Genomic DNA, 20335 nt, shown 5'->3' with positions numbered 1-20335 from the left:
TCCAGGCTCCAGTTCTCAAAATGGACCTATTTGTCCATGACCAGGCCTGATTGGTCCGCGGACAATGATGCAGTAGCCGACCATCCTAAAGTTCCCTTTCCATTTCAAAACAAAGTTTGAACAAACCGATCAAATTTCATCAAACACAACAAAATTCATAGAAATTCAGACATAATTTACTTAGAACGGACAACATTTCGTCCATTTAACTAAAAACTAAAGAATAACTAGACTAACTTGTAGTTGACGGTGACCTCGTTCCTGCTGCTGTCATAGTAGTCCTTCCAGCGGTGCAAGGCCATCGCCTCACGCTTGGGAGGAGCCGCCCCATTTCCTCCTACGCCGTGCGGAGGCCCGCAGTGCCTGGCCGTGATGGGGGTGTCGCTTAGTGACTACTCATCGATCTTGGCGAGCTCCCTACCTGCGCCGAGAGCCGAAACTTGGGCATGGTAGAGACGGTGGTGTGGACGTCCCCGCAGCAAAGAGGACGGGGAGCCATGGAAATTCGGCTTCAATGCGGTGCAACGACTGGTGGGCTTCTCGATCGCCGTGTCAGCATTGAAGCGGCTCCGTCCGCTTGTCAGGTTGCGTCGGTCCGACCGATATCAATGTCATGGAGTCACGTCCACTTTGAAGCCACGCTAACCGGCATGAATGCGTAGCAACCGCTTCACGAGGAAAGGTTCTTTTAGGTGGGAGTTTTTTTGGGTGCGCCCGGAGTGGCAGGCGTGTGTGTGGCAGCGGTCCGGATGCCTACCAAGCCCCTTGGGTTGCCTCCACTTTGCGAGAAAAACAGACGTCTAGATCACTCTGCGGAGTGGGCTTCTCGGTCGCCATCCACCTCTAGCATGCAACATGCATTAGTGCATACTAAGAGGGTTTTAAATCACACTACATTTAATTTTGACATCCATAATTTTTTATGTTAAGATTTCTCTTGCTTAAACAAAAATTTCTCTCATAGTTTACATCTTAAAGACTGAATTAGCATCCTACCCAATATTTAGAAACTACACATTCAATTCCGCAAGCTGTCGTAGAGGAAAGGCTGTGAAAAAACATTGCTGTATTATATTCTTACAGAACAAAGATTATGAAGAAAACACCTCACCGGTGAGGAAGGAACTCAAAGTCTGTTCACTAGAGAGATGTGAGAGACATCAAGCGGTCAGCTTGCTAAGCTATCAACAAAAAAATGAAAATTTTGCAATCAAAGAGAGATGTGAGACATGTTACAGAAAACCAAATGGTCATCTCGTTTGAACTATGGGCTCATATATGGTCTCCAAATGAACAATGATTATCCCTATCTTAAGGCGTGTCCGGTATCTCACCAGTTTCAAAACTCCGCTCCGTGCTAGGAGCTGGTTGCGAGCCACTACGTAGAATTACACTGCCGCTCCCTCCGCTCCGGAAGTCGCAGCCGTGGAGCGGAGTGGATCCGAATAGGGCTTTAGTGAAAGAAATGTATATTCCATTACTAGAACGCCGGTGTGTTCTTCCGTAGCGATAAGAATTGCCCTGTGCAACGCACGGAAGGTGCTTTAGCCGGTAGATTCCTATAGGCGAGAAAACCATTCCAGTGCTAGTACGGAACAGCTCCAACAATCTGTATTACCACGTGGCAGCTTCCTATAGGCGAGCAAACATGCCACACAGGTGGCCACACTCATTCCCTGCACAGGGCATCGTGGCCCAGCCAAATCAACGTGATCGTGATGGCGTGATGACCAGTCCACGGGGAAGCAAGAGAGCCGCTGCGGCTGTGGGCAGGGCGTCCCGCGGCGTGGCGGAGCGCGTCCCCGCCGCACGCCGCCTGTTCGACGAAATGCCTCCGCGGCGGGACGGCGCGGCGACGCCGACCACCTCGCCACCGCCGAGCCCCGGCGGCACGACCTCCGCTTCCAAGGGCGCGGGCGCGGGCGCGGCTCCCCCACCCTCGTCTCCGCACCCCGCCTCCAAGCGCCCGTCCGCTCCGGGTGGCATCGGCACCGGCGATGAGGCCGCTGCTACCCCGCCCTCGTCTCCACGCCGCGGCGGAAGCCCCCCCGTCGCCTCGCCATCCCCAGCACCGGTCTCCTGCCCCGCGTCTCCACGGGTTCACTGCGGCGGCCGCGGAAGCCCCCCCACGGCCTCGCCACCCCCAGCATCAGCTTCCTGCAACACCTCTCCCAGGGTTCGCGTCTCCCTTGTAGAGCTGGTGGCGACCGGCCACTGCAAGCCTGCGGCGGGCGCGCATGAGGAGGGAGGGGAAGTGGAGAAGGCGATGGAAGACCCCGTCGAGACGCCCGCGCTCTCTGACTCGGAGAAGCAGCTCTCATCCGCTCCGGGTGGTACCGGTGCTGTCGCCGCCGCCGCCGCTGCTCCGCCCTCAACTCTTGATGAGCGGGAGACACTCTTGAGGCGGACGCATTACACTGTCCCGCAAGATCATGCAACACCGAGCAAATGGGTGGGTGATGTAGATGCAGACTGGACAGACAGAATGGCGGCGGTGCAGAGGATGGAAGATGGCTTGAGGTCCGAGACGTCCAGACTTAAAGCTAAAGAGAAGAAGGGGGAGGAGAAGGGGAAGGGGAAGGGGAAGGAGAAGGAGGATGGGAATGAGGATAATGAGCGGGAGCAGTGGGAAGGAGAACATAATCATGCCTTTCTTGGGTCTGGATTCTTTCCTTGGAATGCAGAGCCAGCCAGGGATGATGCATCGTCAGCGCTGAAGCAACAGCCAAAATTAATGCCCACTCCATTGGACACACCCAATCCTATAATACCTGAGATTACAGCAATGACTACGAGGACTTCCACGCTCAAGGGCAAGGTGTGTAATATTCTGCCAATGTTTCAGTTTCAATCGTAGTATTAATATATGGAGTCTTGGTTGGGACGTGGTATATCGCATGCTCTTTAGATTATGTTTTGTGAATTCTGTTAGCATTGCTAGATCAAGGATGCACATAATGCTGGTTTAAATTGTTCGATTGTTTGTGAGCTGTGGTTTGCAGTTTGACATTTTCTAGTGGTATGGCAACACAGCATTCTGTAGGAAGTGACAGGGTACATACTACATAGAGAACTGTTATTGACCGATCAATTGTGTCTGACCTTTGCTCTTTATACTTATTACCTTGCACCCACTCTGGTGAAATTCATGTTAAACTATTGGAGTGATACATTTCTTGAACTTGTGAATTATATCACCTTGTGCACGGTAAAAACATGCACCAGTTTCCACCTGTACAATCAAACATCACTTTTAGGTCTCTCACACTGGCGTTTTCTCTCTCGTAATTGCCCTAAACCTGGTTGAGGGCAGAAATACTGATTTCTTTTATATTCTGTTTTGCATATTTAATCGTGGTGAGTTTTGTGTCATTGTTGAAGCCGTCATATATTGAACATTATTATTTTTATACAGTAGGTGCTCAATTAGCCGTGTCTTCCATTTTGAATACTGAAGTGTCTAAATATTGTTTTGTGTAAAGAAAGTTTAAATTCGCCACATTATAGTGTGGTAAGGATTTGCTTCTGATTTTGTTCTGTCTTAGAAGGAAAAGAGGGGTGGGTAAACTATATCAACATTTACATTGCTTGGATTGTATACGTAGTTTCCTTTCCTAATTATAAATGAACCATACAGACCCAACTTATTGGTGATCTTATGAAGGGAGGATGAAATGCAACCATGCTTTGCGTATATGAGTCATTACAATTGTTGATTGCCACCATCAAGAAGGAAAATTCTCAATCCTCTTCTTCCCTTAGGTGAAAACTGGCTGAATTCCTCTGTGTTTGCTAACTGGAGTAAAAGGACAAATGCAATCAGGTGGCACACCAATCTTCACACATGCAGTGATTAGCTGATATATAAAAAATAAACAGGGAACTGGCAAGTAGCAAAACAGAGGAACAATCATAAACTCTTAGTAGCAATATTTTTTCTGTCGAGTAGTTCGCATTCATCGGCATAGTTGACCAAATATATAGCTAACATACAGTGCATTTATCCAGGTATATCATTTTGAGTCTTGCTTGATGCTTCTAAGGTCTGAAAGTCCAAAGACTTATGGCATATGTTCTTTTCCCAGCCTTGGTCAGATCACTTCTGAAAGCAAAGATCCTGAGATGGTAATTATTTCTCTTAACCTTTGCTTTCATTTTTCTATGTTTTGGAATTTGGAGCTCCTTTTGTTTCCCATAAAGGGCGTATGTTATTAACTCATAATGTAGTATCAAGGGGATACAAAACACAGTGAGTACACACCCGACCTCTAGATAAGTAGGACGCAGAAAACCAATAACCTGACGACACTTTCTTTGGTTCTGAAAATGTATTCTCATCTGCAATAAATCAAAAATTACTAGACCGACAGTTCTGTTTAGTTTTATCATAATATATTCTTCTATACAAGGGTTATTTTTTATTTGGTTTTAGTTTTTTCCATAGAAATTTCATTTTCCATACGTCAATTTATTTACATTTACCGTGTGGATTAGTTCATGCTATCTGCTTTTGTGTTCCTAGATTATTTTGCTGCCAGACTACATTATAGAATACATGAGTTTTTTCTCATACCTTCGATAAATTTACCCTATCTGGCAGGTGAAAATTGGCCTCCGCGTTTTTACAAGATCGAGCGAGAACTTGGATGAGAGGAGGTTATATTCAACCATTCATGAAATACTGAAAGCTGTAGTTGCTAAATACAATGCCAGTCAGCTTCTAACACAGCAAGAGGTATGATTCGCCCTATGCATTGTGTAGGCATGCTTGTATATATTTGGCAGAATATATTACTTGTGGGTGCTCATTGTTTGCTCCTTTCCCCTTTAATTTCAGCGCGTGAGATGGGAGATTAGAAAGATACTGACAGATCAGGCACAGAACTTTGGAATTGCCATTGATGGTGTCTCCATTGTAAGCCTGAGCTTTGAAAAGGTGTTTACTCAGGACATTCAAGAGAAAGAGGTGACTACACAAGAAGATGAGCAAGGTAACAGGACTACACAAGAAGCTGGGCAAGATAACAGGAGTGCAATGATCAGGTCACAGGTAAGAGATCTTGAATATGTCTTGTATAAGCTTGACACCATGTTATCTGCAAAAGGATGAAGCAAAAATAATAGGAAGAAACTAATTATGGATGTTCCCAACATTACAATGGCTTACTATTGCTTGTGCTAGTAAAACAGGTAGCCCCTCCGATCCATATTAACTGTCGCTGAATCAGCGACAATTAATATGGATCGGAGGGAGTGCTAGTTTTATCCGATTCCATTTACCTGTTCTCGAATTCAGGTACTAGATAATTTGCTTCGAATTGAGGGTTCTTTCCTTAATAACTGACACTGAAGTACTGAATCACTTGCACTGATTTGCAGAAATCCACTCTTTGACTCTTTTCGAAACTTAAATGCAAGTGACAGAACCACTACTTTCAACTAACAGTTTGACTTCTTCGGGGTTTTGAAAATGATTGAATCTAGTCTTCCCTAAGGCTAGGGACTTATCTTGACAAACTGGATTGTATTCATGGAGTAGACATACTGATATTCTATACACCTTCTCAGGACGACGACCATATCTGGAACAAGAGGCAGATTGGTTATATTTTTGATCTAGGTACTGCGCTGGGCATTGTATTTTTGATTCGACCCTGGTTGCCTAGTGGCTATGATCGTTGGATATTGGCTGCGTTTGCTGCCGTTTGGGGGATGGGCAGCGTGGGCTTGCCCATCGGAATGTTTGGTACCTCCAGGTTTGAAAAAAATTGCAGTCGGCATGTAGGGCGATTCATCTCTCTTTCCTTCTCACTGCTGGTCCTCTATGCCATCTACATCCTCACACTAAATGTCGCCGGCACTCCACCAACCTCATCTGTGTCGTCATTTGGAATCACCGACAGTGATGGTGATGGTGATGGTGATGGTGATGCTGACTGGTGGACAACTGCTAGCTTCATTGTGATTGCGGCTCTAGTGGCATTTGGACACCTATGTTCCTGGATAAGAGTATGATATAATCCCAACCTTCATCTTTAATCCCTTCTCTATTTCAGTTTTTTGTTTATCTCTTGGGTTGAGGTAACAATCTCAATTTTGATGCAGGGGTGTTGTACAGGTGGTGACAGGGACATGTTGCCTTAGAATGTTGACAACAGTCTGGTGTAATCCTGGCCATGTCAGCTTTCTTTTTCCGAGCCCTGAGACGGGAAAGCAAGAAGTGTTTGTCTCGTCTACGGTATTGAGATGCTCGCTGGTCGCTGTGATGATCAATGTAGATTTTTGCCTTTGCTGCTGTTTGGCTGGTACAGGAATACGGATATGCCGAGTTGCTGACACAAGCGCTCCAGGTCTTTTTGGGCCTTTGTATATGCGGTGCTTATGCTGTTGAAGTGTTGATACTCGTAGAATAGAATAGAATGGAATAGAATAGAATGTTTTTTTGGAAAGAGTAGAAGGGTTTCTGTGCAGTGTTGGAATGCGTGATGAGAGGTCGTTGGTGTGTTGTTTTGGATCTCGGCCACTCACTGTGATGTTGGGAGTATGATTTCCACCATATGTTGCGTGAAATTGGTTTTGCATTTTAATCCCCTGTATCCTCCGTGATTTCATATTGTTGGGAGCTGGACTTAGGTATGTTTAATTTGTGCCAAAAGGTTGTTTATTGGATTTTCTTTTGTTAAGGTTTTGTTTGCCAATGGAGTGGCCAACATTGGTACTCCCTCTGTTTTTATTTAGTCCGCGTATTAGCTTTGGTCAAAGTCAAGCTTTGTAAATTTTAACCAAGTTTATAAACAAAAATATTAACATATACAATAACAAATCAATACCATTAGATTCATTATTGAATGTACTTTCATGTCATATAGATTTGTTACGGTAAATGTTCATATTTTTTTCCATAAACTTGGTCAAACTTTACAAAGTTTGACTTCAGTCAAACCTAATATGCAGACTAAATAAAAACGAAGGGAGTAGTATATAGAAAAATAAAGTAAACTACTCTGTATTGTAGTGTATTTGATACGGCAAGACTAGACTAATACATTTTATTTTTTAAATAGTTTGGATTGCTTACCCCATGTGTCACGTGGTAAAATTAGACTAATACCTGACATACCGACTAATACCTGACATACCCTCGGTCTTTATTCCTAATAACAAAGGCCAATGTCGGCCTAAAAAAAAGGGAGGGCCAATCTTCTGTTGTTCATAACCAAAAATTTCGGTACGGTACACTTTGGTTATAATCCAAACACAACCATAACCGCTCAGAGTCTCAGACCTTCCCGTCAACTAGCCATCTTCCGGTGAAGTGCTTGTCTGCTTGATGTGTACGTACTACTTACTGTAGAATAGAACGCTGCAGGAACTCCACTTGTAGCACGTACGCGGTACCTGACCGGACCGGATCGGAGTCCTTTTCGTAATAAGTACTCCTATATATAAAGTAGTAATAAGTACTCCTATATATAAAGTAGTACTATATTCGTTTGTAATTCCCAACCCCTGATTACCCGTTCAAGTTAATCTGCTCCTCGGCGAAGCGATCGATCGAGATACAAAGTTTTTCGACGGATCGACCTCGACCCTCCCTCCCTCCTGCCCATGCCGGCGCCGGCGTACGATGTGCGCTGCAGCTTGCTGGAGGAAGGACGGCTGCCGGCCGTGGCGCCACGCCTCGTGCCAAAACCCAAGAGAACTAACCCTCCGTGGGTCCGCACAATCAGGGTATGTGCGTATGTTAAGTTATAAATAATAAGGGTCGTGTTATTCGTCATCCTAGATCAAAGTTTCAGATCGCGGGCTAAGGCATTTAGCGGCTGGCTCTATGCCAACGCTACAGCCGCTATCGCCGGCTATAGCGGCCGCTAACCCATTTTGCGGCTACAATACTTATGTATGTATATCACAAATCTATACTAATACATGTGCGTGTTTTTCTCTTAAAACAGGGTATTTTCAGTAGAAAACAGAGGATTCTCAATATAAATTTAAACATAACAAGTATAGAAGAGATCTGAGATCTGTAGCAATTCAACTTCAACTTGTTCTTCATCACCACCTGGTACCACACCAGTGATCCATTCATTCTGAATCCCAGAGCCTACAATCTGAATCAACAAACAAGTCTGAATCCCAGAGCCTACAATCTGAATCAACAAACAAGTCTGAATATTCTACAAATGAGCTAAGGAATCAGAGGAATCCTGTACCTCGCGATGTGCTTGCCCCGGCTGCTGGAACCGTTTGAGAGTGAGACTGAGATGTCATCGTGGTCGTAGAGGCGGCGTCGCCCAGAGGCCCTTCGTCGCCGGTCGTCTTTCCACCTCCCCCACAACCGAATCTGGCTTCCAACGAAGCAGCAGTCGGCGCTGATGGGAAGAACAGCGCAGCCGCCGCAAACTTTTTAGTGGGAGGGAGAGAAGGGAATGGGGGGACACGATCTAGGTTTTCTGGAGGAGGTGTTATATACTATCGCGAAATTTGGGCCGTTTCTGGTCTGTTTTGGGCCTTTGGGCCCTTGTGTTTCACTCTTTCGACCCATGCCAGCGATTTTGCAGCGACAACGAAGTTAAATAGCGCCGTTTCGCGCGCGATCGCGCGGTTAGCGGCAGATCGCGTTTTCTACGGGATTGCCTCGCGGGAAGGGCTCCAGCACGCGATAGCGCCGCGATCGCGCTGTTTTCGCCCGCGATCTGAAACTTTGCCCTAGGTGAGCAATAGTTATTCTTCACCCCCTTCTATTTTACCATCAATGCACCGTAATTTTATGTTCCGTAAGTTTTGTCTTATTTTCGACGCAAAAAGGGACCGTAAGAAAATATATAATCACCGTAAAAAATATTTTATGTTATGTAAAATTATAAACGTAAAAATATAGTGCAAAATACACATAAACTGTAAATTTTCTTGTCTTATGACCTATATTTTTATTTTCTTATGCCAAATTTTACGTAGTGAATCAACAAAAATGTAATTATTTGAATTCCAAAAATAATTTAATTATGAAATGATCGTAAGATTACCTTAGATGAAGAATAACTTATTCTGCACCCTGGATGATATATATGTCCCCCATCGAAGTGTTTTTCGTTGCTTTTTTGAGGGAGCCTCACAAGTTCCTTTTTCCTCCTTTGTGCAGGCGTTCGGCAACACGGCGTGTGTACTATTTATAGTCTTCATTTTGGCATTCATGGTTCCACGGAGCAGGGACAAGAACCACCTCCGTCTCTTCTTCAACTGTGCCATCTCCGTGCTCCTCTCGCTTGGCTTCCCTGCCGTGGCGTATATCCTCACAATGGACGTTGATGATCAACCTCAGGGCGCATGCAATGCGTGATGCATGGCTTGCTTGTATTCCGAGCCTTGCAAGCAAGCCCTCTTGGATGCTTAGTGAAGGTGATCGTGCTGCCATTAGCACATACGTAGAAGTAATCCTAGAAACATATAACTGGCAAAGCCTATTGTTAGAAGGGAGACAGAGAGATTGCTGGAATAGTTGATTGTATTGTTTGAGCCTCGTGGGCATATATATAGGAGTGCAAAGACCAACTTGGAGTACAACTGTACAAGACAAGACAGGATCAAATCCTAGTCTATTCTATACTTCCTAATAATCATTATACTCAACATCCCTCCGCAGTCACAACGGTAGCGACGCAGACGGTGAAACTGGAGAAGAATCCCAAGGTAAGCCGATGGACCCCCTCCCCCCCCCACACACAGTTGTAATGGTCGATGCATCGCGGTAGTCGTGACTAGAGTGCGACGAGGTTGCTCAAGCAAGACGGTAGCCCTTTGTGCCGTTTGTCGAGGTAGCCGAGAGCGGAGGGTGGTGTAGCCGTGGTCGAGGTACCCGTGCGAAGAACGCCGTGGTCGATGTCGAGTCGGGGTAGCCGGTGTCGAGAAAGTCGTCGTGGAGCCGTGGACGCAAAGAGGCGCCGAGTTAGTCATGGGCGCAGTGGTGTCGAAGTAGTGGTGCGCCGGGAAGAAAACATTGTTGACGACGCGTCACGCCGGGTGTGCCAAGCCCGGGGACACATCGTGGATGAAGACATGCATCGGTGTTGCCAGCACCGAGCATGCGTAGATGGACAAAGCCGAAGTTGACGAAGCGCCGACTAGGCTTGCCAGGCCTGGGGACACGTCGTTGATGAAGGCACGCATCGGTGTTGCCAGCACTAGGCATGCGTAGACGAGGGACCTGCATGAGTTGTATGCCATGTCGAGGAGTCGGAGGGCCAACATAGAAGAAGATTCGACGACGGTTGTGGCGCCAATTGGTATGGGGGCCGATGTCATCAACAGTGGTCGAAGTAGACGAAGTGGTCGGGGAAGATGGCGGTGACGCTGGCGACGGGCTGGTGCTGGACGAAGACGAAGGGGGGTGGACGGGCGGCGGCGGCGACCGAAGAAGAGCGATAGCGGCGGCCTGACGGCAGACGCGACGGCTGAAGGAAATATGCCCTAGAGGCAATAATAAAGTTATTATTTTTTTCCTTATATCATGATAAATGTTTATTATTCATGCTAGAATTGTATTATCTGGAAACATAATACTTGTGTGAATACATAGACAAACTAAACGTCACTAGTATGCCTCTACTTGACTAGCTCGTTAATCAAAGATGGTTATGTTTCCTAACCATAGACATGTGTTGTCATTTGATTAACGGGATCACATCATTAGGAGAATGATGTGATTAACATGACCCATTCCATTAGCTTAGCACCCGATCGTTTAGTATGTTGCTATTGCTTTCTTCATGACTTATACATGTTCCTATGACTATGAGATTATGCAACTTCCGTTTGCCGGAGTAACACTTTGTGTGCTACCAAACGTCACAACATAACTGGGTGATTATAAAGGAGCTCTATAGGTGTCTCCAAAGGTACATGTTGGGTTGGCGTATTTCGAGATTAGGATTTGTCACTTCGATTGTCGAAGAGGTATCTCTGGGCCCTCTCGGTAATGCACATCACATAAGCCTTGCAAGCATTACAACTAATGAGTTAGTTGTGAGATGATGTATTACGGAACGAGTAAAGAGACTTGCCGGTAACGAGACTGAACTAGGTATTAAGATACCGACGATCGAATCTCGGGCAAGTAACATACCGATGACAAAGGAAACAATGTATGTTGTTATGCGGTCTGACCGATAAAGATTTTCGTAGAATATGTAGGAGCCAATATGAGCATCTAGGTTCCGCTATTGGTTATTGACCGGATACGTGTCTCGGTCATGTCTACATTGTTATCGAACCCGTAGGGTCCGCACGCTTAACGTTACGATGACAGTTTCAATATGAGTTTATATATTTTGATGTACCAAAGTTTGTTCGGAGTCCCGGATGTGATCACGGACATGACGAGGAGTCTCGAAATGGTCGAGACATAAAGATTGATATATTGGAAGCCTATGTTTGGACATCGTAAGTGTTCCGGGTGAAATCGGCATTTTAGCGGAGTACCGGGAGGCTACCGGAACCCCCCGGTAACCTAATGGGCCTTAATGGGCCTAGTGGAGGAAGAGGAGAGGAGGCCTAGGGGCTGCCGCGCGCCCCTCCCCCCAAGTCCAAATTGGACAAGGAGGGGGGCGGCGCCCCCCCTTTCCTTTCTTCCCTCTGCTCCTTCCCCCCAAGTCCTAATCCAACTAGGGAAAGGGGGGAGTCCTACTCCCGGTAGGAGTAGGACTCCTCCTGCTCACCTCCTCCTAGGGCCAGCCGCACCCCCCCCTTGCTCCTTTATATACGGGGGCAGGGGGGCACCTCTAGACACACAAGTTGATCCTCGTGATCGTTTTCTTAGCCGTGTGCGGTGCCCCCTTCCACCATAGTCCTCGATAATATTGTAGTGGTGCTTAGGCGAAGCTCTGCGACAGTAGAACATCAAGATCGTCACCACGCCGTCGTGCTGACGGAACTCTTTCCCGATACTTTGCTGGATCGGAGTCCGGAGATCGTCATCGAGCTGAACGTGTGCTAGAACTCGGAGGTGCCGTAGTTTCGGTGCTTGATCGGTCGAGCCGTGAAGACGTACGACTACATCAACCGCGTTGTCATAACGCTTTCGGTTCCAGTCTACGAGGGTACATAGACAACACTCTCCCCTCTCATTGCTATGCATCACCATGATTTTGCGTCTGCGTAGGAATTTTTTTGAAATTACTACGTTCCCCAATAGTGGTATCAGAGCCTAGGTTTTATGTGTTGATGTTATATGCACGAGTAGGACACAAGTGAGTTGTGGGCGATATAAGTCATACTGCTTACCAGCATGTCATACTTTTGTTCGGCGGTATTGTTGGATGAAGCGGCCCGGACCGACATTACGCGTACGCTTACGCGAGACTGGTTCTACCGACGTGCTTTGCACACAGGTGACTGGCGGGTGTCAGTTTCTCCAACTTTAGTTGAACCAAGTGTGGCTACGCCCGGTCCTTGCGAAGGTTAAAACAGCATCAACTTGACAAACTATCGTTGTGGTTTTGATGCGTAGGTAAGATTGGTTCTTGCTTAAGCCCGTAGCAGCCACGTAAAACTTACAACAACAAAGTAGAGGACGTCTAACTTGTTTTTGCAGGGCATGTTGTGATGTGATATGGTCAAGACATGATGCTAAATTTTATTGTATGAGATGATCATGTTTTGTAACCGAGTTATCGGCAACTGGCTGGAGCCATATGGTTGTCGCTTTATTGTATGCAATGCAATTGCGCTGTAATGCTTTACTTTATCACTAAACGGTAGCGATAGTCGTGGAAGCATAAGTTTGGCGAGACGACAACGATGCTACGATGGTGATCAAGGTGTCGCACCGGTGACTATGGTGATCATGACGGTGCTTCGAAGATGGAGATCACAAGCACAAGATGATGATGGCCATATCATATCACTTATATTGATTGCATGTGATGTTTATCTTTTATGCATCTTATCTTGCTTTGATTGACGGTAGCATTTTAAGATGATCTCTCACTAATTATCAAGAAGTGTTCTCCCTGAGTATGCACCGTTGCGAAAGTTCTTCGTGCTGAGACACCACGTGATGATCGGGTGTGATAGGCTCTACGTTCAAATACAACGGGTGCAAAACAGTTGCACACGCAGAATACTCAGGTTATACTTGACGAGCCAAGCATATACAGATATGGCCTCGGAACACGGAGACCGAAAGGTCGAGCATGATTCATATAGTAGATATGATCAACATAGTGATGTTCACCAATGAAACTACTCCATCTCATGTGATGATCGAACATGGTTTAGTTGATTTGGATCACGTGATCACTTAGAGGATTAGAGGGATGTCTATCTAAGTGGGAGTTCTTTAATAATATGATTAATTGAACTTAAATTTATCATGAACTTAGTACCTGATAGTATCTTGCTTGTTTATGTTTGATTGTAGATAGATGGCCCGTGCTGTTGTTCCGTTGAATTTTAATGCGTTCCTTGAGAAATCAAAGTTGAAAGATGATGGTAGCAATTACACGGACTGGGTCCGTAACTTGAGGATTATCCTCATTGCTGCACAGAAGAATTACGTCCTGGAAGCACCACTGGGTGCCAGGCCTGCTGCTGGAGCAACACCAGATGTTATGAACATCTGGCAGAGCAAAGCTGATGACTACTCGATAGTTCAGTGTGCCATGCTTTACGGCTTAGAATCGGAACTTCAACGACGTTTTGAACGTCATGGAGCATATGCGATGTTCCAGGAGTTGAAGTTAATATTTTAAGAAAATGCCCGGATTGAGAGATATGAAGTCTCCAATAAGTTCTATAGCTGCAAGATGGAGGAGAACAATTCTGTCAGTGAGCATATACTCAAAATGTCTGGGTATAATAATCACTTGATTCAATTGGGAGTTAATCTTCCAGATGATTGCGTCATTGACAGAATTCTCCAATCACTTCCACCTAGCTACAACAGCTTCGTGATGAACTATAATATGCAAGGGATGAATAACACAATTCCCGAGCTCTTCACAATGCTGAAAGCCGCGGAGGTAGAAATCAAGAAGGAGCATCAAGTGTTGATGGTCAACAAGACCACTAGTTTCAAGAAAAAAGACAAAGGGAAGAAGAAGGGGAACTTCAAAAAAGAACAGCAAGCAAGTTGCTGCTCAGGAAAAGAAACCCAAATCTGGACCTAAGCCTGAAAATGAGTGCTTCTACTGCAAGCAGACTGGTCACTGGAAGCGGAACTGCCCTAAGTATTTGGCGGATAAGAAGGATGGCAAGGTGAACAAAGGTATATATGATATACATGTTATTGATGTGTATCTTACTAATGCTCGCAGTAGCACCTGGGTATTTGATACTGGTTCTGTTGCTAATATTTGCAACTCAAAACAGGGACTACAGATTAAGCGAAGATTGGCTAAGGACGAGGTGACGATGCGCGTGGGAAATGGTTCCAAAGTCGATGTGATCGCAGTCGGCACGCTACCTCTACATCTACCTTCGGGATTAATATTAGACCTAAATAATTGTTATTTGGTGCCAGCGTTGAGCATGAACTTATATCTGGATCTTGTTTGATGCAAGACGGTTATTCATTTAAATCAGAGAATAATGGTTGTTCTATTTATATGAGTAATATCTTTTATGGTCATGCACCCTTGAAGAGTGGTCTATTCTTATTAAATCTCGATAGTACTGACACACATATTCATAATGTTGAAACCAAAAGATGCAGAGTTGATAATGATAGTGCAACTTATTTGTGGCACTGCCGTTTAGGTCATATCGGTGTAAAGCGCATGAAGAAACTCCATACTGATGGACTTTTGGAACCACTTGATTATGAATCACTTGGTACTTGCGAACCGTGTCTTATGGGCAAGATGACCAAAACACCGTTCTCCAGTACTATGGAGAGAGCAACAAATTTGTTAGAAATCATACATACAGATGTATGTGGTCCGATGAATGTTGAGGCTCGTGGCGGATATCATTATTTTCTCACCTTCACAGATGATTTAAGCAGATATGGGTATATCTACTTAATGAAACATAAGTCTGAAACATTTGAAAAGTTCAAAGAATTTCAGAGTGAAGTTGAAAATCATCATAACAAGAAAACAAAATTCCTACGATCTGATCGTGGAGGAGAATATTTGAGTTACGAGTTTGGTGTACATTTGAAACAATGCGGAATAGTTTCGCAACTCACGCCACCCGGAACACCACAGCGTAATGGTGTGTCTGAATGTCGTAATCGTACTTTACTAGATATGGTGCGATCTATGATGTCTCTTACTGATTTACCGCTATCGTTTTGGGGTTATGCTTTGGAGACGGACGCATTCACGTTAAATAGGGCACCATCAAAATCCTTTGAGATGACGCCTTATGAACTATGGTTTGGCAAGAAACCAAAGTTGTCGTTTCTGAAAGTTTGGGGATGCGATGCTTATGTGAAAAAGCTTCAACCTGATAAGCTCGAACCCAAATCGAAGAAATGTGTCTTCATAGGATATCCAAAGGAAACTATTGGATACACCTTCTATCGCAGATCCGAAGGCAAGACTTTTGTTGCTAAATTCGGAAACTTTCTAGAGAAGGAGTTTCTCTTGAAAGAAGTGAGTGGGAGGAAAGTAGAACTTGATGAGGTAACAATACCTGCTCCCTTATTGGAAAGTAGTACATCACAGAAACCGGTTTCTGTGACACCTACACCAATTAGTGAGGAAGCTAATGATGATGATCATGAAACTTCAGAACAAGATACTACTTAACCTCGTAGATCAACCAGAGTAAGATCGGCACCAGAGTGGTACGGTAATCCTGTTCTGGAAGTCATGCTACTAGATCATGATGAACCTACGAACTATTGAGAAGCGATGGTGAGCCTAGATTCCGCAAAATGGCTTGAGGCCATGAAATCTGAGATGGGATCCATGTATGAGAACAAAATGTGGACTTTGGTTGACTTGCCCAAAGATCGGCAAGCAATTGAGAATAAATGGATCTTCAAGAAGAAGACTGGCGCTGACGGTAATGTTACTGTCTACAAAGCTCGACTTGTCCCAAAAGGTTTTCGACAAGTTCAAGGGATTGACTACGATGAGACCTTATCACCCGTAGCGATGCTTAAGTCTGTCCGAATCATGTTAGCAATTGCAGCATTTTATAATTATGAAATTTGGCAGATGGATGCCAAAACTGCATTCCTAAATGGATTTCTGGAAGAAGAGTTGTATATGATGCAGCCGGAAGGTTTTGTCGATCCAAAGGGAGCTAACAAAGTGTGCAAACTCCAGCGATCCATTTATGGACTGGTGCAAGCCTCTCGGAGTTGGAACAAACGCTTTGATAGTGTGATCAAAGCATTTGGTTTTGTACAGACTTTTGGAGAAGTCTGTATTTACAAAAAGGTGAGTGGGAGCTCTGTAGCATTTCTGATATTATATATAGATGAAATATTACTAATCGGAAATGATATCGAATTTCTGGATAGCATAAAGGGATACGTGAATAAGAGTTTTTCAATGAAAGACCTCGGTGAAGCTGCTTACATATTGGGCATTAAGATCTATAGAGATAGATCAAGACGCTTAATTGGACTTTCACAAAGCACATACCTTGACAAAATTTTGAAAAAGTTCGAAATGGATCAAGCAAAGAAAGGATTCTTGCCTGTGTTACAAGGTGTGAAATTGAGTAAGACTCAATGCCCGACCACTGCAGAAGATAAAGAGAAAATGAAAGATGTTCCCTATACTTCAGCCATAGGCTCTATCATGTATGCAATGTTGTGTACCAGACCTGATGTATGTCTTGCTATAAGTCTAGCAGGGAGGTACCAAAGTAATCAAGGAGTGGATCACTGGACAGCGGTCAAGAACATCCTGAAATACCTGAAAAGGACTAAGGATATGTTTCTCGTATATGGAGGTGACAAAGAGCTCATCGTAAATGGTTACGTTGATGCAAGCTTTGACACTGATCCGGACGATTCTAAATCGCAAACCGGATACGTGTTTACATTAAACGATGGAGCTGTCAGTTGGTGCAGTTCTAAACAAAGAGTTGTGGCGGGATCTACATGTAAAGCGGAGTACATAGCTACTTCGGAAGTAGCAAACGAAGGAGTCTGGATGAAGGAGTTCATATCCGATCTAGGTGTCATACCTAGTGAAGGAAATATGCCCTAGAGGCAATAATAAAGTTATTATTTATTTCCTTATTTCATGATAAATGTTTATTATTCATGCTAGAATTGTATTAACCGGAAACATAATACATGTATGAATACATAGACAAACAGAGTGTCACTAGTATGCCTCTACTTGACTAGCTCGTTAATCAAAGATGGTTATGTTTCCTAACCATGGACAAGGAGTTGTTATTTGATTAACGGGATCACATCATTAGGTGAATGATCTGATTGACATGACCCATTCCATTAGCTTAGCACCCGATCGTTTAGTATGTTGCTATTGCTTTCTTCATGACTTATACATGTTCCTATGACTATGAGATTATGCAACTCCCGTTTGCCGGAGGAACACTTTGTGTGCTACCAAACGTCACAACGTAACTGGGTGATTATAAAGGAGCTCTACAGGTGTCTCCAAAGGTACATGTTGGGTTGGCGTATTTCGAGATTAGGATTTCTCACTCCGAATGTCGGAGAGGTATCTCTGGGCCCTCTTGGTAATGCACATCACTTAAGCCTTGCAAGCATTGCAACTAATGAGTTAGTTGCGGGATGATGTATTACGAAACGAGTAAAGAGACTTGCCGGTAACGAGATTGAACTAGGTATTGGATACCGACGATCAAATCTCGGGCAAGTAACATACCGATGACAAAGGGAACAACGTATGTTGTTATGCGGTCTGACCGATAAAGATCTTCATAGAATATGTAGGAGCCAATATGAGCATCCAGGTTCCGCTATTGGTTATTGACCGGAGACGTGTCTCGGTCATGTCTACATTGTTCTCGAACCCATAGGGTCCGCACGCTTAAGGTTTCGATGATAGTTATATTATGAGTTTATGAGTTTTGATGTACCGAAGGAGTTCGGAGTCCCGGATGAGATCGGTACATGACGAGGAGTCTCAAAATGGTCGAGATGTAAAGATCGATATATTGGACGACTATATTCGGACATCGGAAAGGTTCCGAGTGGTTCGGGTATTTTCAGAGGTACCGGGGAGTTACGGGAATACGAGGAAGAAGCAATAGGCCTTAATGGGCCTTAGTGGGAAGGACCAGGAGGTGGCACGCGCCCCTCCCAAGCCCAGTCCGATCTGGACAAGGGGTTTGGGGCGCGGCCCCTCTCTCCCTTCCTCCCCCTCGTCCCCCTTTCCCCCCTTCTCCTAGTTGGACTAGGAAAGGTGGAAACCTACTCCAACTAGGAGTAGGAATCCTACTCCTCCTTGGCGCCCCCACAAGGGCCGGCCGGCCTCCCCCTTGCTCCTTTATATACGGGGGCAGGGGGCACCCCATAGACACACAAGTTGATCCACGTGATCATATTCTTAGCCGTGTGCGGTGCCCCCTTCCACCATAGTCCTCGATAATATTGTAGCGGTGCTTAGGCGAAGCCCTGCGACAGTAGTACATCAAGATCGTCACCACGCCGTCGTGCTGACGGAACTCTTCCCAGACACTTTGCTGGATCGGAGTCCGGGGATCGTCATCGAGCTGAACGTGTGCTAGAACTCGGAGGTGCCGTAGTTTCGGTGCTTGATCGGTCGGGCCGTGGAGACGTACGACTACATCAACCAAACGCTTCCGTTGTCGATCTATAAGGGTACGTAGATCACACTCTTCCCTCTCGTTGCTATGCATCACCATGATCTCGCGTGTGCGTAGGAATTTTTTTGAAATTACTACGTTCCCCAACACCTAGTGCATCGGGTCCAATGAAAATCTTTTGTGACAATACTAGTGCAATTGCCTTGGCAAAGGAATCCAGATTTCACAAGAGAACCAAGCACATCAAGAGACGCTTCAATTCCATCCGAGATCTAGTCTAGGTGGGAGACATAGAGATTTGCAAGATACATACGGATCTGAATGTAGCAGACCCGTTGACTAAGCCTCTTCCACGAGCAAAACATGATCAACACCAAAGCTCCATGGGTGTTAGAATCATTACTATGTAAATCTAGATTATTGACTCTAGTGCAAGTGGGAGACTGAAGGAAATATGCCCTAGAGGCAATAATAAAGTTATTATTTATTTCCTTATATCATGATAAATGTTTATTATTCATACTAGAATTGTATTATCTGGAAACATAATACTTGTGTGAATACATAGACAAACTAAACGTCACTAGTATGCCTCTACTTGACTAGCTCGTTAATCAAATATGGTTATGTTTCCTAACCATAGACATGTGTTGTCATTTGATTAACGGGATCACATCATTAGGAGAATGATGTGATTGACATGACCCATTCCATTAGCTTAGTACCCGATCGTTTAGTATGTTGCTATTGCTTTCTTCATGACTTATACATGTTCCTATGACTATGAGATTATGCAACTCCCGTTTGCCGGAGGAACACTTTGTGTGCTACCAAACGTCACAACGTAACTGGGTGATTATAAAGGAGCTCTACAGGTGTCTCCAAAGATACATGTTGGGTTGGCGTATTTCGAGATTAGGATTTGTCACTCCGATTGTCGGAGAGGTATCTCTGGGCCCTCTCGATAATGCACATCACATAAGCCTTGCAAGCATTACAACTAATGAGTTAGTTGTGAGATGATGTATTACGGAACGAGTAAAGAGACTTGCCGGTGACGAGATTGAACTAGGTATTAAGATACCGACGATCGAATCTCGGGCAAGTAACATACCGATGACAAAGGGAACAACGTATGTTGTTATGCGGTCTGACCGATAAAGATCTTCGTAGAATATGTAGGAGCCAATATGAGCATCCAGGTTCCGCTATTGGTTATTGACCGGAGACGTGTCTCGGTCATGTCTACATTGTTATCGAACCCGTAGGGTCCGCACGCTTAACGTTACGATGACAGTTTCAATATGAGTTTATATATTTTGATGTACCGAAGTTTGTTCGGAGTCCTGGATGTGATCACGGACATGACGAGGAGTCTCGAAATGGTCGAGACATAAAGATTGATATACTGGAAGCCTATGTTTGGACATCGGAAGTGTTTCGGGTGAAATCGGCATTTTACCGGAGTACCGAGAGGCTACTGGAACCCCCCGGTAACCTAATGGGCCTTAATGGGCCTAGTGGTGGAAGAGGAGAGGAGGCCTAGGGGCTGCCACGCGCCCCTCCCCCCAAGTCCGAATTGGACAAGGAGGGGGGCGGCGCCCCC

At 45.0% G+C, this 20335-nt stretch overlaps 1 protein-coding gene across 1 annotated transcript; it reads left to right on the top strand.

Annotated features, from left to right (window-relative positions):
* The first annotated feature begins 1811 nt into the window (after positions 1–1811).
* Positions 1812–6587, top strand: LOC119267047 (histone-lysine N-methyltransferase EHMT2-like). Its single transcript, XM_037548348.1, has 6 exons — positions 1812–2818; positions 4009–4125; positions 4601–4735; positions 4838–5050; positions 5569–6009; positions 6106–6587. The coding sequence occupies exons 1-6, from the start codon at positions 1829–1831 to the stop codon at positions 6142–6144; spliced, it is 1935 nt and encodes a 644-aa protein (XP_037404245.1). The 5' UTR covers positions 1812–1828; the 3' UTR covers positions 6145–6587.
* The last annotated feature ends 13748 nt before the right edge of the window (positions 6588–20335 follow it).

The sequence above is a fragment of the Triticum dicoccoides genome, chromosome 3A (assembly GCF_002162155.2).
Source record: "Triticum dicoccoides isolate Atlit2015 ecotype Zavitan chromosome 3A, WEW_v2.0, whole genome shotgun sequence".
NCBI lineage: Eukaryota > Viridiplantae > Streptophyta > Magnoliopsida > Poales > Poaceae > Triticum > Triticum dicoccoides.
The sequence above is the reverse complement of the archived record's forward strand: the minus strand, read 5'-3'. Positions and strand labels throughout refer to the sequence as shown.

Coding starts and splice junctions, on each gene's coding strand:
- LOC119267047 (XM_037548348.1), top strand. CDS start 1,829: ATGCCTCCGCGGCGGGACGGCGCGGCGACGCCGACCACCTCGCCACCG. Junction 2,819..4,008: donor CTTCCACGCTCAAGGGCAAG/GTGTGTAATATT, acceptor GCATTTATCCAG/GTATATCATTTTGAGTCTTG. Junction 5,051..5,568: donor GTGCAATGATCAGGTCACAG/GTAAGAGATCTT, acceptor ACACCTTCTCAG/GACGACGACCATATCTGGAA.